The 14,296-nt window shown below is 58.4% G+C and overlaps 1 protein-coding gene across 1 annotated transcript in view; it reads left to right on the top strand.

Annotated features, from left to right (window-relative positions):
- The window catches only part of FAM53B (family with sequence similarity 53 member B), a 79,323-nt gene that overhangs the window by 19,719 nt on the left and 45,308 nt on the right, over positions 1–14,296 (top strand). Inside the window, exon 3 of the mRNA XM_086378315.1 lies at positions 3,301–4,079. Within this exon, the coding sequence (XP_086234441.1) occupies positions 3,301–4,079 (779 nt within the window). The remainder of the gene's footprint in view (positions 1–3,300; positions 4,080–14,296) is intronic.

Below are 14,296 nucleotides of genomic sequence, written 5' to 3'. Positions count from 1 at the left end.
TTGTACTTACCGAAATGTAGAAACTCCAAGAAACAAAAAGGAGAAAAATCAACTAGCTCTCTGCCATTTGACTGTGAACATGTTGGCTTGTTTTCCTTTTTATCTTCCCATGTAACGTATGTGTTTTACTAAAGAGGAGTCACGCTATCTCTATGGTTTTATGTCCTCTTTCTTTATGTCTAGTATTACATTATTAACATTTCCCCACATCGTTAATATTCTTTGAAACGGCTTTTTTCACGTTCCATGTTATTCCTTGATGCTGGATTTAACACCCCTCTTCCCCGTAGGCCCTTTTTAGTTGTGTTTATCATTCTGCCATCACTCGTGTCATCTTGCGGAGAAGGCGCTGGCGCCCACTCCAGTGCTCCTGCCTGGAGAACCCCATGGACGGAGGAGCCTGGTGGGCTGCAGTCCAAGGGGTCGCTAAGGGTCGGACAGGACTGAGTGACTTCCCTTTCACTCTTCACTTTCATGCATTGGAGAAGGCACTGGCGCCCACTCCAGTGCTCTTGCCTGGAAAACCCCATGGACGGAGGAGCCTGGTGGGCTGCAGTCCATGGGGTCGCTAGGAGCCGGGCACGACTGAGCGACTTCACTTTCACTCTTCACTTTCATGCATTGGAAAAGGAAATGGCAACCCACTCCAGTGTTCTTGCCTGGAGAATCCCAGGGACGGGGGAGCCTGGTGGGCTGCCATCTATGCGGTTGAACAGAGTCGGACACGACTGAAGTGACTTAGCAGCAGCAGCATGTCATTTTGAAGAACATCATCATACATAAATCTACACTTTTTTTGGAGGATAAGTTTTCTTCTTCTCAATCAGAGATGGTCGTGACTCAGTCAATGTTAGTTTTTTTGTTTTTTTTTTTTTTTACTGTTAGTTTACTGAACTTTCAACTGCTGATAAATGTCAACTTGAACCTCTTTTAAAAGAATGGTGACTACTTGAGGAATAGTGTATAATGAAGACCTGTTTTGAACAATGCATGCATACTAAGTCAATTCAGTTGTGTCCAACTCTTTGTGACCCTGTGGACTACAGCCCTCCAGGCTCCTTTGTCCAGGGAATTCTCCAGGCAAGAATACTGGAGTGAGTTACTATTTCCTTTTCCAGGGGATCTTTCTGACCCAGGGATCGAACCTACTTCTCTTTATGTCTCCTGCATGGGCATGTGGGTTCTTTACCACTAGCACCACCTGGGAAGCCTGTTTGGAACAAAGTAAATGCTGTTTGCAAAAAGGTAAATTTTGGTAATGCTCTGTCAGATTGGCTTAAAGAGACACGTATCAAGGCTGGCCGTGCGCCAGGGCCCAGGCACATTTCAGAGGTGAGATGAATTGGACAGTTAGCATCAGTCCTACTTCGTTCCCGGCTGGCCTGACGAGGCAGGTCTCTCTCCTGCATCTCCAGCTTCTAAGGACCATGGCCCCCCCGACACATGGGAACAGCCTCTGGACAACTTATGCATGTCGCCTGCCCCGGGTCCCAGCCCCTCAGGCTCCAAGTCCCGTGGCTGCATCAGGGGCCCTCAAGGAAAGAGCACACGTTGAACCCCTTTGGCTTTTCCTCTGGCTCGTGACGCTCCCCCACAAGTAGCTGCTGGTCGTGACATTCACCATGGGCTCAGTGCCTGCCTCGGGTGTGTCTCTCGGGCCCTTTGAGGAGTGGCCCCTGGTAGAGGAGACGGTCCTCCAGTTCTTGCTGCACTCCCGTAGGTGATGTCACAGGTTTCTGAGCGATGGCTGACCTTGCATGACTGGTAGACTCCTTGAGGGCAGGGCCGAGGCGGGATTCCCCTGCGGCTGCCTCAGTGCCCGGTGTAGTAAAGAGAGCAGAGGGCTTTGGGTCGGGCCGGCCTGAGTTTGCATCTCTTCAGCTGTTAGCTGTGGCTTCAGAGCCACTTACCGCACCTCCGCAAGCCTGGGTCTCCCCATCTGGGCAGCGATGGTAGCCAGGCAGGGCACACTGGTTACACCCACCACCCATGGGGCTTGCACAGTAGTTGTCTGCCGTGCTGAGAATCAGCGCGCGTGAAATACCTGCTGACTGTCATTTCAGGTTTTACTTCTACCAACTGACTGACTCAAACCATACTTTTCTCTGTATTCACATTTGCGGAGTTTATGAAGATGTGGAGATTAGAGAAAACCAGAAACATGTTAACACATCGATTCCCAGCAGCACAGCGTATTTCTTAACTCTGTTTTTGTTTTATTAACTGTGTCAGATTTGTCTTTGAGCTCCTCAGATTCTCAGCACAGGGCCTGATTCCACAGCAGAAAAACAACACACAGTTCCTAGCAGGGTTGGCTTGTTTGTGCGTTCAAGGAGAGACCCCAATACGCAGGTTTAAATTTACACTTAGGTCTCTTTGTAGCCCAAAACTTGATTCTACGGACTTTAGCAACCTTGTCCTAGATTTTAGCAAGTGAGCAAAAGCAAAGTCCTCAGTGATTGGCAGCTGTTGTTGTGGTTGGCTGTGGAGCCTTTTGGTCGAGGGGATGTAAATCAATAAAATATCCATTTTCTATTGTCTGCCTTCGTTTTAAAGAGGGAACTTGGGTCAACTAACCTGGCAGCACCTCCAGCCACCAGCCACTCTGGGGCTCCCGACACACTCACCTTTGGTCGTGGTCTTCCCCCAGGCCGTCGAGTCCAGCCCCAGAGCAGAGAGCCCTGAGACAGGACGTAGCAGACACGTTATCCGTGCTCTGCTGCCGGCCAGGGTGGAGGCCGGGCAAGTTGGTTTCGCTTCTAGAGGATGAGAGGCCTCTGGGGTGAACAGTAGTGCTTCAAACTGTCCTGGGAGGCTAGGGCTTCCCCAGTGGCTCAGTGGTATAGAATCCGCCTGCAGTGCAGGAGCTGCAGGAGACATGGGTTCCATCCCTGGATCGGGAAGACCTCCTGGAAGAGGGCATGGCAATGCTCCTCCATATTCTTGCCTGGAGAATCCCAGGGACAGAGGAGCCTGGTGGGCTAGAGGTCCATGGGGTGGCAAAGAGTCGGACATGACTGAAGTGACTTAGCGCGGGAGGCCGTGCAGTATGTTGGAAAGAAAACCGTGTCAGGAGTCGTGGGGCTGCCCTGCGTCTGACTCAGCACCTTGGGACTCACGTCCGTCCCCCTGAGCCTCAGTTTCTCATCTGTAAAGCGAGGCCAGACTGGATGGCTTTTTTAAGGGCCTTTCTGTCTCTAACCTCCTGTTTAAAACGGGTTCTCGGTGAGGCGAGAGAGGACCGGCGTGAAGGCCCTTCTCAAAGCCCCGTTTCTCTCTTTTTTGTCATTTCCAAACCAGAAAATGACAGATGGCGAGACCTGGACAGGAAGTGCCCCCTTCAGATCGACCAGCCGAGCGCCAGCATCTGGGAGTGCCTGCCGGACAAGTGCCAGGACAGCACCCTGTGGCACCGGGAGGCGGCCACCACCTGCGCGGTCACCAACCTGATCAAAGACCTCAGCCTCAGTGACCACAACGGACACCCGTCCGCGCCCCCCAGCAAGCGCCAGTGCCGGTCGCTGTCCTTCTCGGACGAGATGGCCAGCTGCCGGACGTCGTGGAGGCCCTTGGGGTCCAAAGTCTGGACGCCGGTGGAGAAGAGGCGCTGCTACAGCGGGGGCAGCGTGCAGCGTTACTCCAACGGCTTCGGCACCATGCAGCGGAGCTCCAGCTTCAGCCTCCCGTCCCGCGCCAGCACGCTCTCCTCGCCCTATGACCCGGCGGGACTCCACCCGCGGCCCAGCGGCCCGCCCGGCCCGGGGGTGCTGGGCCCGGCCACCTGCGGACAGGCAGGCGACCTCTGGGGCCCCGCGGCAAGCCCCGTGGGCGGCGGCCGGCTGGACATGCAGCGCTCCCTGTCCTGCTCGCATGAGCAGTTCTCCTTTGCGGAGTACTGCCCGCCGTCCGCCAGCAGCACCCCCGCCTCGACGCCAGAGCCGGCCAGGCGCTCGGGCGGGCTGGCCCGCAGCCGCTCCCAGCCCTGCGTCCTTAACGACAAGAAGGTGGGCATCAAGCGGCGGCGCCCCGAGGAGGCACAGGAGCAGAGGCCCTCCCTGGATCTTGCCAAGATGGCACAGGTAAGAGTGCCCTTCCCTGAGGAGGCGCTGCAGAAGCCACCAGGGGTGTCTCGGAGCCTCCCTGGATCCCGGTCCAGCCCGGGCAAGGGCAGGGTGCCCGCATCGAAGAGGCCCGGGAAGCTGGTTCATTACCTCGTTCTTAAAATCTGATACGGTGAAAAATGAAATCAAGCCCCCCACCCCCCACCCTTAAAGCCATTGCCATTTCAAAACAGAAACGCTCTCTCCCGGCACTAGCAGTGCTGGCTGTGCAGGAACAGAGAGCCAGGAAGAGGCAGGCGTAGCCTCACAGATGCTGGGGGTCCCCTCCTGGCCCTTCTCAGGGGCCTCCCCCAGGAGCCCCTGTCCCCACAGCTGCTGTAGGAACCGCTCGCACAGGTGGGGTTCAGCGTCACTCAGATCATGCTGATCCCGAGGTCAGGGCGGTGAGTGACGGTTTCAGAGGATGAGACGACAGGGGCTGGGGGGCGGGGGAGGCACGCACTCTTGTGAGTGAGCTGCCGAAAGCGTGCGTCCAGCAAGAAACGGCACTCACCCTCGCTGCCCCTGGAGGTGTGGCCTCTGGCCACGCGCCCTGTCACTCGCGCGTCATCCTCTGTCTTGGGGCCCTGGCCGCCCTCGCTCGTGCTTGGTCTCGGGTGTTGGTTTGAGTGAGCTGAACTTGGAGTTAATGCACCATCATCAGAACAGCCTCCAAGCCTGAGAGCTGCCTGCATTGGGGAGTCCCGAGGGTCAGATCCCCAGGAGCAGGGCTGGCCCCTCGAGGACGGATGCGTACGGTGGGTTCTGGGTCCGGGGGGCCCTTGGGTGCACAGGGCCGTCTTTTCTAGTCTTATTGTCTGAGCTTCAGTCGCGGCTGGGCTTGAGGGAATGGAGACCAGCTTGGTGGTGAGAGGTTGGCCTTGCTCGGGAGCATGTGGCCACGTCCAGACAGGCAGGCTTGACGTGTTCACTCCTTTCCAGGCGGGCCTCATGGCCTTCCTTCAGTGGCCAGCACTGCCTTTTCTCCAGGCCTCCTTTCAGCTGAGAATGAAAAATACAGCTTCTGTTGATGGCATTTCTTCCTTTCTCCCTTAGTCCTCCATCCCAACCTACAGGTCCCCACCCCAAAAAAGAAGAGAGGCAGGTGTCTCAGGTCCAGAGCCCCCGCCTGGCCCCCAGGTCCACTCTTTCTGGCCACCTTTGTCCAAGAGCCCAGGCCCTGGCTCTGGACCAACGGCTGGTGCCTGCCTTTCTCTTTGCCCATCGGGGTCGCCTGGGGAGGACCCGAGGGGAGGACCCCACAGGACCCCCGCCCCCAGCCTTCCCATCGCTGCTTTCCCTTCCTCCCCATCGCTGCTCCAGGTGAGTCTGAGCTGGTCAGCGATCTAACACATTCATTCAGGTTGGACAGGCAAGTGGAATTTTCCTTCCTGGAGAAATGTAAATAGGTAAAAATGCTGGAAAGGTGACAGATTTGGGCAAAGAAAATCTTCTGAAGAAAATCCAGAGCCACGAGTTCTGGGTGTGATAAAACGGCTTCAGTTAAATTTTTAATGCTGAGCTTATTTTATTAGCTAATAAGCTAGATAGGTAATAAAAACAATGTACATGTGTTATTATATTTTACTGGCCACAAGTTGGAATAACACCACGGGCATCGTCGGAGACATTTCCCGCCCTCACTTGGGGAGAAACCGTTTAAAAATACATTGTTTGGTGGGGCCGTGCCCAGATGTATAGATTGCTTCATCGGCTCCAGGCAGGCCTCCAAGATCCTGAGGAGGCTGCCCTCTGTCCGCCTGTCTTTCCCCAGCCAAGGCCTGGGGAGGGCAGAGTCCAGGGAAAGCAGAGAAGGGGCCCCTGGGAGGCATGTGGGCCTAAGGGCTGCAGCCAGAGGCCTGGAGATGGATGGGCCTGAGCCGCCCCCGCCACCAAGCCTCTGGACCCGGCCAGCCCTCTTCCCATCGGGTGGCGCCTGCTTCGACTCCCCCACCGGATGATTCATGGCCCTGGAAAGTGGGCCTTGCTCCTCTGGGAACCTCAAAACGCCAGGCCCAGGGCCACCTCTGTGCATCTGAAGAGCCTTGGATGCAGTCTGGAGCATGTAGGACCCCTGTGCCTGGTACCCTGTGAGCCGGTGTCGCTGGCGCGGGACTTCCTGCCCCCAGACTCTGTCCTCCGCATGGGCTTCCCGCATCAGTAGCCACCGGGGAGGGCGTCCTGTGCCAAGGGTCAGTGCTACTCCGCATGTCCTGCTGGCAGTCCATCCGCTGGACCTCAGACCCTCTCGTGGGTTTTGGAGCTTGGTTTGTACGTTTGTCTACCTGGTGGGAGGGGTTCCAGGTGAGCTCCGTCCTCCAGGAGCCCCTATGTGCGTGGGCTCTGGGCCCAGGTGCTTGAGAGACTCGGTCTGCAGGTGCAAAGCGAATGGGGCAGAAGGCTGGTGGCCCCAGAGGTTGGACCTCTGGGATGACAGGCAGCTCTGAGAAGCCGTGGCCTCCCCCAACCCAGCGGCGCTGACCGGGGCTGGGACCTTCCCCAGGGTCTGTGTGTAAGCCCCCAGGGGCACCCCGGAGCCTCTCCAGACTGCCGGTGGAAAAAGGACCAGGGAGAGACCCCGAGAGAGGCAGGCGGGCGGAGAGACCAAACGCTCTGAGGTCCGGGGCTGCCTCATGCCCACAGGGAGCCAGGGAGCCGTGGGTGGGCCCCACTCCGAGGGGCAAGCTCTCAGCTGGAAGCCTGGGGCATGAGGGTAGGTGTGATCTCGGGCCGGGGTACCCCTGGAAACAGGCCCTTCTGGAGCACGGTATTCCCCTTTAGGTCCTCACTTGGCTGGACGGGGGACGCTGATAAATCAGACAGCCTCAGAGGTGGGGCAGAAGGCTGGTGGCGCTGGAAAAAGTGCTTCACATCTCTGTATAGCAGATAAATACTGTGCCGACCCCCGCCATCAACGTAGGACTGCTGGGAGGAACAGGAAATCACGTGTGTGCACATGTTTAAGTGTGTTGAGTAGATGTGTCCATGTGTCTGTGTGTGTATATGTATGTGTGTAGCTTATGTATGGAGGTCTGCGTATAAAGGTCTGTGTGTGTCTGATTATCTGTTGACACGCGTGTGTGACTCCGTTTACATGTACATCCCCCGTGCTCTGCCCCCCGCCCCCACCGCCGGGGAGCTGACGGATGCTGACCGTCGTCATGGTGGGGGGCCCAGGGCTCGCTCTGGGCATCTCCAGGGGCAGAAGCAGGCCCTGAGGGTGATTTTCTGCAGACTCCCCTCTTCATTCGTCCATCTCTTTCCTTCTGTTTTCAGTCCTGGCCACTCACTCCTTGTCAATTCCTCTTCTTGCCTTATCCTTGGCTTCTGGAAACGGGAAGGAGGCCTGGCCTGCGGCTGCATTCCTCTTGTAGTGGGCTCTGCCCGGGGGGCCAGGGGTCGTGAGATGGGGCAGAATCTGAATCTCCACCTGCCCGAGGAGGCTGGTTGGCGCGAGCACCCTTGTCTCACGTCTGTCACCCGGGGAACCAGGATGGAGGGGACTGCGGGAGCCTGCCAGGCGCCCCTGCCCACCCAGCCGGGGTGCGGGCACAGCGGTCCAGCTGGCGGCAACGGTGGCTCGGCTCCCACAGCGGTGGGGTGGGGGTGGGGCGGGGGTGGTTAGCAACTGCTTTCAAATTGTCTTTACTGCTTCTTTTTTTTTAAAATTCTGAATATAATTTTTTTAACTTTTGATTTTGCATTGGAGTGTTACCAATTAACAGCGTTGTGCTCGTCTCCTGCGCACTGCAGGGTGACTCAGCCATACATATCCACGTGTCTCTGCTGCTTAAAACCTGCATGCCCCGCTCTCGGGCGGGGGAGCTGGTCCCAAGTAGGGGAGGGTGACTGCGGGGAGGAGGCCCTGGGGGGCGGATGACGCAAGGACCTGGCCCGGAAAGGCCCTCTCTCCCTGGAACTGCAACTGCAGCCGCTCCGTCCACAGAGCGAGAGGCTCGGAGGCAGCCGTGCCAGGTCTGACCCTTTCCTCGACCTCCCCGAGCCGCTTTCCTCGGGCCCTTGCAGCCTGGTGTTTCATATGAAGCCTCAGCTTCCCTTTTGCAAAATGGCAGCGTGTGCCAAGGAAGGCAGGGCCCAGCCTGAACATGTGAGTTGTGTATTAGCGGGACTTTCACTGACAGGATTATTAGTGCCTGCATTTTTTGAAACTTGGTCTGACCGCCCAGCATTGGTTGACCCCCCAGCAAGCCCTGGGCTCCGCACGGCCACTCAGACCTGGATCAGGTATGCGAGCGTGCGTAAGTCGCTTCAGTCGTGTCTGACTTTCTGCGACCCCACGGACCATGGCGTGCCAGGCTCCCCTGTCCATGGGATTCTCCAGGCAAGAATCCGGGAGCGGGGTTGGCATTTAAAAGCAACAGTTAAAGATGACCCACCGAACGCTGTGCCCTGGGTGGGTGTCACAGGCCCTGCCGTGTTTTTTAAGTCCAAGCTGGTCATCTTGAAAGAGCAACAAGTTGTATTTCTCACAGTGCCTCCGACAGAAGGGAGACGCTTGCGAGGAGGGGTCCGGGGGTTGGAACAGAGGTTTGATTGATCGCAGCTGCCCACATGCTGTGGGCCCGCACCTCCCAGCACAGGCCTCTGAACAGGCAGCAACTGTTGTGTTAGCAGATGTTGGAGGGGCCTGTGAAAGCTGGCCAGGGGGCAGTTTGGGGTAAGAAAGAAGCCTGAGTTGGAAGCTATGCTGAGAGCCGGGGCCCGCAGACGGGTCCAGGAGGGCGGGTTGGCCAGGGCCGCGTGGGCTCTGACGGGGGAGGGCTTGATGCGGGAAGTTGCCCGAAGGGTCATCTCAGAGGCTCGTCTATAGCTCGTGCCACTCTGCTGGCAAGGTCCCTGGGCAAGGCAGCTCCTGGCTGGCCCCCTGCCCCTCTTCTGTGTGTGGTGGGACCTCCTTTCCCACGGGGTGGCCCTCACCCCACCTGCCGCACTCCCTTCTTGCTCGGGCCGCCCGGCAGCTGCAGGCCAGCTGGGCTTTCTCTTGGCAGGGTCCCTGGGCCCAGGCCGGGTTGCCCAGGCCTTTATGGCCCTCTGTCCCCCTCTGCCAGGGGCGGCCACCTCCCCGGCTCCAGCTTCCTGCCACGTTGCACCCTCAGCACCCTTCCTGACAGCCTGGGGAACCCTGCAGACGGCAGGCAGAGGAATTCAGAGGTGGGTCGCCCTCTACAATGCGGGATGCAGACAGGTGCGAAGATCTTAGAGGAACAGTCATGGGAAGCCCTGGGATTCCAACTGAGATGAAATAAACGCTAAATAAGAGGAAAGGCTTGGGAACTCCCTGGCAGTCGGTGGTTAGGACTTGGTGCTTTCTCTGCCATGGCCCAGGTTCAATCCCTGGTCAGGGAGCTAAGATCCTGCCAGCCGCGTGGCATGGCCAAAATTTTTTTTAAAAAGCCAAGCCAAAACCCACTGTGGATGCATAGCAATGGTTGCTTCTGATGAGGGAATGGGCTGGGCCTGAACAGAGGAAGAGGTCCCTTGAGACCCAGGCTGTCAGAATGACGGATGCCCAGGGTGGCAGCTCCTGCTGTGCCCAGGACGGGCATCGCCGGCCAGGCAGGCTGTCCCTCCGGTTGAACTTACAGGCCCTCTAGAATCTTCCCCCGCAGCGGTCTTTGCAGCCACTGCTAGCTGATTCTCCACCTCTGCCCTTGTCCACTCCTTGCTGAGAGTCAGGAGAGAGTTGGTGAGTTGCCGAAAGCCACGTGGCTCTCTGGAGGAGGCTGGGAAGGCCAGGTTCGGGGCTCTTCCTGTGGCGCAATCTGCCCCCAGGCGCCCTTCCCCGGTGGCTCACGCTCATGGACGCAGAGGCCATGGAGATGAAGCTAGGAGTTCTGGGGTCAGGGGGGGCTTGGCTCCCCATTCTGTCCCTTGTTTGAGCTCTTGGTGCCCTTGGGCGGGTCACCTCTGTAAGCCTCCGTTTTGGTGTCTGGAAAGCATGGGAATGACCGTTCCGTTTCCCATGGGTTTGGATGGGACTCTGGTGGTGTGGGTCCAGCCAGGACGATGCTGTAACAGCGGAGCCGCTCCCCGCAGCCTGCCTCCAGACGAGAGCGAGGCTCGCCACCCCTGGCACAGGGGTGCTGTGACCCCGCGGCCTGAAACAGGGAGAGGCCAGGGCAACCAGTTTCGGCTCTCTCTAGTCCTCTTTCCTCTCTGAAACACCGCAGTCCTTTTCTCTCCAAAAAAACCCAAAAGGGATTCTCAGAATTTGAGGAAACCCCCTGGATCCCTCCTGTGTCCCCAGGCACAGCCACCAGGTTGCATAAGCAATCTGCTTAAGGTCACTCGGATCAGGGCCGAGTGTTGACACAATAGCTTTGATCTCCCGGGGAAAAGAAAAATAGAAGGAGTTCAACTGGGGACATGCCAGGGAGGCAGCTTCTAATGCCACTTGGTGATTTTCCATGCTTTAATCAAGAGCCTCGCTGAGCCGAAGGGTGTTTGAGGCGACAAAGCTCTAGGGGGTTCGCAGGAGTTGGGGGGCAGCCCGCTGCATAAGCCAGGGGCCCAGATGAGCCAGATGAGCTCTGGGTGCCCTCGCCTCGCCGGGTCCCCGCTCCGGTGCCAGGTGCGGAGGTGGCCGCCCCGCCCTCAGGAGGCTAGAGCCTGTGGGCAGGTGGAAAGCACATCCAAGGACATCTCCCCATCCCGCTTGGTGAGAAACATCCGGAAAATGTCTCACACATGGTGCCGGGCATTTCCCAGGGAACTTCCTACGCACGGCGGTCCCTGCTCAGTGGCCCAAGCCCTGTGTCGGGCAGCAAGTGAACGACCAGGAGCCCGGCGCGGCATGGTGTCAGCGCCCTGTCCAGGTTACTGCATGTGCTGGGCTGTCTCGGGGGGTGTTTAAAGGGGCCCGGCTTCTAGCATGTTCTCTCAGTGCCTTGGAATCGTGTGAGCAGGGCCATAAGCCGTGAGGCGGCCCTGCCGGTGTGCTCACGGGGGCTACAAGCAGAAGTGCGTGTGCAAAGGTTGGAGTCAGGAAGGGGCGGGGAGGAGCCCAGAGTGCGCGGAGCAGGACCAGGTGGGCAGGGGACCGGAGCCTAGGGGGGCCTTCTTGGTAGGTGATCTGAAGATGCTTGTCTTTTACTCTGAGTGCTGTGAGGGGAGCCTTAGAGAGTTTTAAGCAGGGGAGTAACAGCCCCCCGTCCCCAAGCTCCTGGTGGCAGGGAGCAGCGTGGACTTAGGGGTGGGCCGGCTGTTGACAGGCATGCCAGTGTGGACCAGCGTGGAGACACGCTTCCTTGTAAGGGGTGCAAACATCCCAGAGGTACGGCCAGCAGGCCCAGCCAGGGGATCGATCTTGCATTAGCGTCCAAGTCACCGTGGTCACAGACCTCACTCAGGGGGCCGAGTATCCATCACCTTAATCCCCAACAATAACGTTCCTTAAGCTGCTGCATTCAGAGTTGGCTGGCGGTAAGGCCCTCGTGTTATCCCGCATAGAGCCCTCGCTTTGCCTGTATCTCTCCGTGATCTTCCCTCAGTAGCAGTGACGGGTAGCTGATCCCTGTGATTTGCTTTGTTTCCACACGTGACCTTGGAGCCATCCTGCCCCGGACCTTTTATGCATCAGGCTCCCTCTGCCGTCCCCGGGAGCTTGGTTCCTACCTTTCCCCTCACCCCTGCCTCCAGCCTCCATCTCCTTTGCTGAAGGGTCCCTGGTCTTGTCCACTTGAATCTGGGTCTTCTCTCCTGGACTCAGCTGGGCGACTCGGGGCCACAGGAGGTCATGCCTGCACCCCTGCAGGCTCGTCCTGCTGGGTCGCATCTCAGAGGTGCCACATTGGGTCTGTTTACATTGGCTGGGGCGGCATCTCTGGAAAATGAGAACCTACTAACAGCCCAGGGAGCCCCACGCAGCCTGGAAGGATGCAGGGGAAGGGGCTGCTTGACAGAAACCCGGAAGCATTCCAGCGTTCCCGTCCTATTCCTGGCTCCTCATCGAGGATGTCGGGGTCACGCCCCCCGGGAAGGCGCTCCACGCCCTCGGTGAGCCAGTGAGTCAGCCCCCAGGAGGGCCAGAGACCAGGAAGCAGGGAGCCATGTCCCTGAGACGGACATGATTAATTACGAGCTGACGTGCCTGCCGCCTGCCCGTGGCTTCATCCTGTACAGGCTGCTGGCTTACGTGCGGACTCAGGTCGGATGAAGTTAGGCCCTTCGGTAACAGTCCTCGATTGTCCTCAAACATGGCATCGACCTAGACTCCCTCTAAAATTTTTGTGGAATCAGCGGTCCTGAGTTCCTGCCCTCTTCTTGCAGCCTCAGGCCCCCGTCGAGAACTTCAGAAAGCGAATGCCATGCAAGAGGGCCAGTCCTGCGCTGTGTCCCCGAGCTCGCAGGAACTGGGTTTTGCCTGGACTCGGGAGTGGGTGTTAATTGCCTATTTATGGCGAGAAGATTAACAATGCCTCCTTTGAAAGTTAGGCATAGTAGAACTCTTGGATAATTCCTGCTGGGGAGGGAGAAGGGTGGCTTTTTTTTTCCCCCTGCCTTGGAAAACAAAAGGAATGGTTAGTTCCAAAATATAACGAATCACCACGAGCTTCATCTGTGAGCAGTAGCAGTGAGCTCACATCGTCATATGTCACTGAAGGCCACCAGGCCCAGCCCCCTTCCCTGAAACAGTGCAGGGGCCTGTCCTGCGTTTAATCTCCGTTGACTGGGTGGTGACTGTGGCGGGGGTTGGGGGCGGGGAGCGCTGCAGCTGTTTCCTTTCCAGAGCCCTGTGCCTGGGGAATGTGCCAGGCTGCCTGGATTAGCTGGGACCCTCTGCAGGGGGCGGAAACCACCCCATGAGTTGGAGAGTTTGGTGTGGATGATGGTTAGGCAGGTTCCTGAAGACCGAGGAGGGGAGAGGGCCACAGTGGGAGGGGCTGCCCTTGGGAGGGTGGGGCTTGGCAGTGGGGTCCGCAGGCCCAGTGGGGCTGAGGACGGGAGGGCCGTGAAGTGGGTTCCGTGAATGTTGGAAAAGCTGCAAACTGGAAGCAAGTGCTGTGCATGGACCAGACGCTCCCGAGGGGTGAGGAGCAGAGGCGGCCGCAGGAAGCAGGCGAAGTGATGCGCCTCCTCCAGCCTCGAGGGCTCCCCCAGCCCGCCCGTGGGTAGAGCCTCTGGCGGGGGGCGCAGATGGCAAAGCCCCTCCCCCGGGGCAGAGTGCAGAATGGGAGAGGGCCTGGAGCTGACCCTTGGTGTGGGGCAGAGGGGCTCGTCATCCTAGGGCCTGGCCGTGGGCAGACTGTGCAGACCCAGGCAAGCCCTGTGCCATCGGTACCATTGGTGTCCTCGGCCACGGGAGCTAGGGGCCTGCCCTGTCCTCTTCTTCACTCTGCACCACCCTTGTCTGCACTCAGAGACGCTTCCCTGGGGAACTGCTGGGCGCCTGGCGCTCAGGATGAAGTCCAGGCGCGTTTTCTGCGAGACGCACACCGTATCACTTGTATCAGCTACTGTCAAGAAAGGGGGTGGATAAGACACAAGCAACTTAGCACGGACTCCCTGGACATGAGTTTGAGCAAACTCCCAGAGACGGTGGAGGACAGAGGAGCCTGGCGTGCCGCGGTCCGTGGGGTCGCAAAGAGTCGGACACGACTGAGCGAAAACAATAAGCCAGCACACGATAGGCAAGATAATTTCCGATGGCAATGCGTGCTGCCAAGCAGCTTGAGCAGGCTGGTGTGGTTTGGAACGCCAGGTGGGAGAGAGGAGGTGGAAGGGGCCGCCTCCGGTTGGAGGGATGGGGAGGCCCCCCAACCCCAAGGAGGTGACCGGATGGGGGGATGCCTTCAGCTCCCACATCTTCACCCACCAGCCTGGCTGAGGCCCTGGGGAGCCAGTTCTGCTGTCCTCATCAGACTGGCCTGCGTCCGTAGCAGGAATAGGAGGGAGTTCATTGTTCTGACCCACCACCACCACCACCCACCCGCTCCTGGGGTGTGGTCCTTTATCCACCCAGGAGGGTTCCTCTCCTTCCTCTTCAGGGAAGAAAATTGAGTGTGGGCTGCCTGCTCACCTTCCGAGTTGGGAGACCACTGATGGGTGCCCTGGTCACTCTTCGGCCCCCATGACCCGTGGGCAAGACCTCCCCAAAGGGCCCCTGCCAAGGGTGGGTCCTGCCAGCCCTTGCCAGCCAGGGGCCTGGGTGAGGCCAGGACCCAGGCTAGGCTTTG

This window comes from Bos grunniens, chromosome 26, assembly GCF_055505025.1.
Source record: "Bos grunniens cultivar Pamir isolate PY7600 chromosome 26, Bosgru_T2T1.0, whole genome shotgun sequence".
Lineage (NCBI taxonomy): Eukaryota > Metazoa > Chordata > Mammalia > Artiodactyla > Bovidae > Bos > Bos grunniens.
Note: the sequence above shows the minus strand (reverse complement) of the source record. Positions and strands in the feature narration are given on the sequence as shown.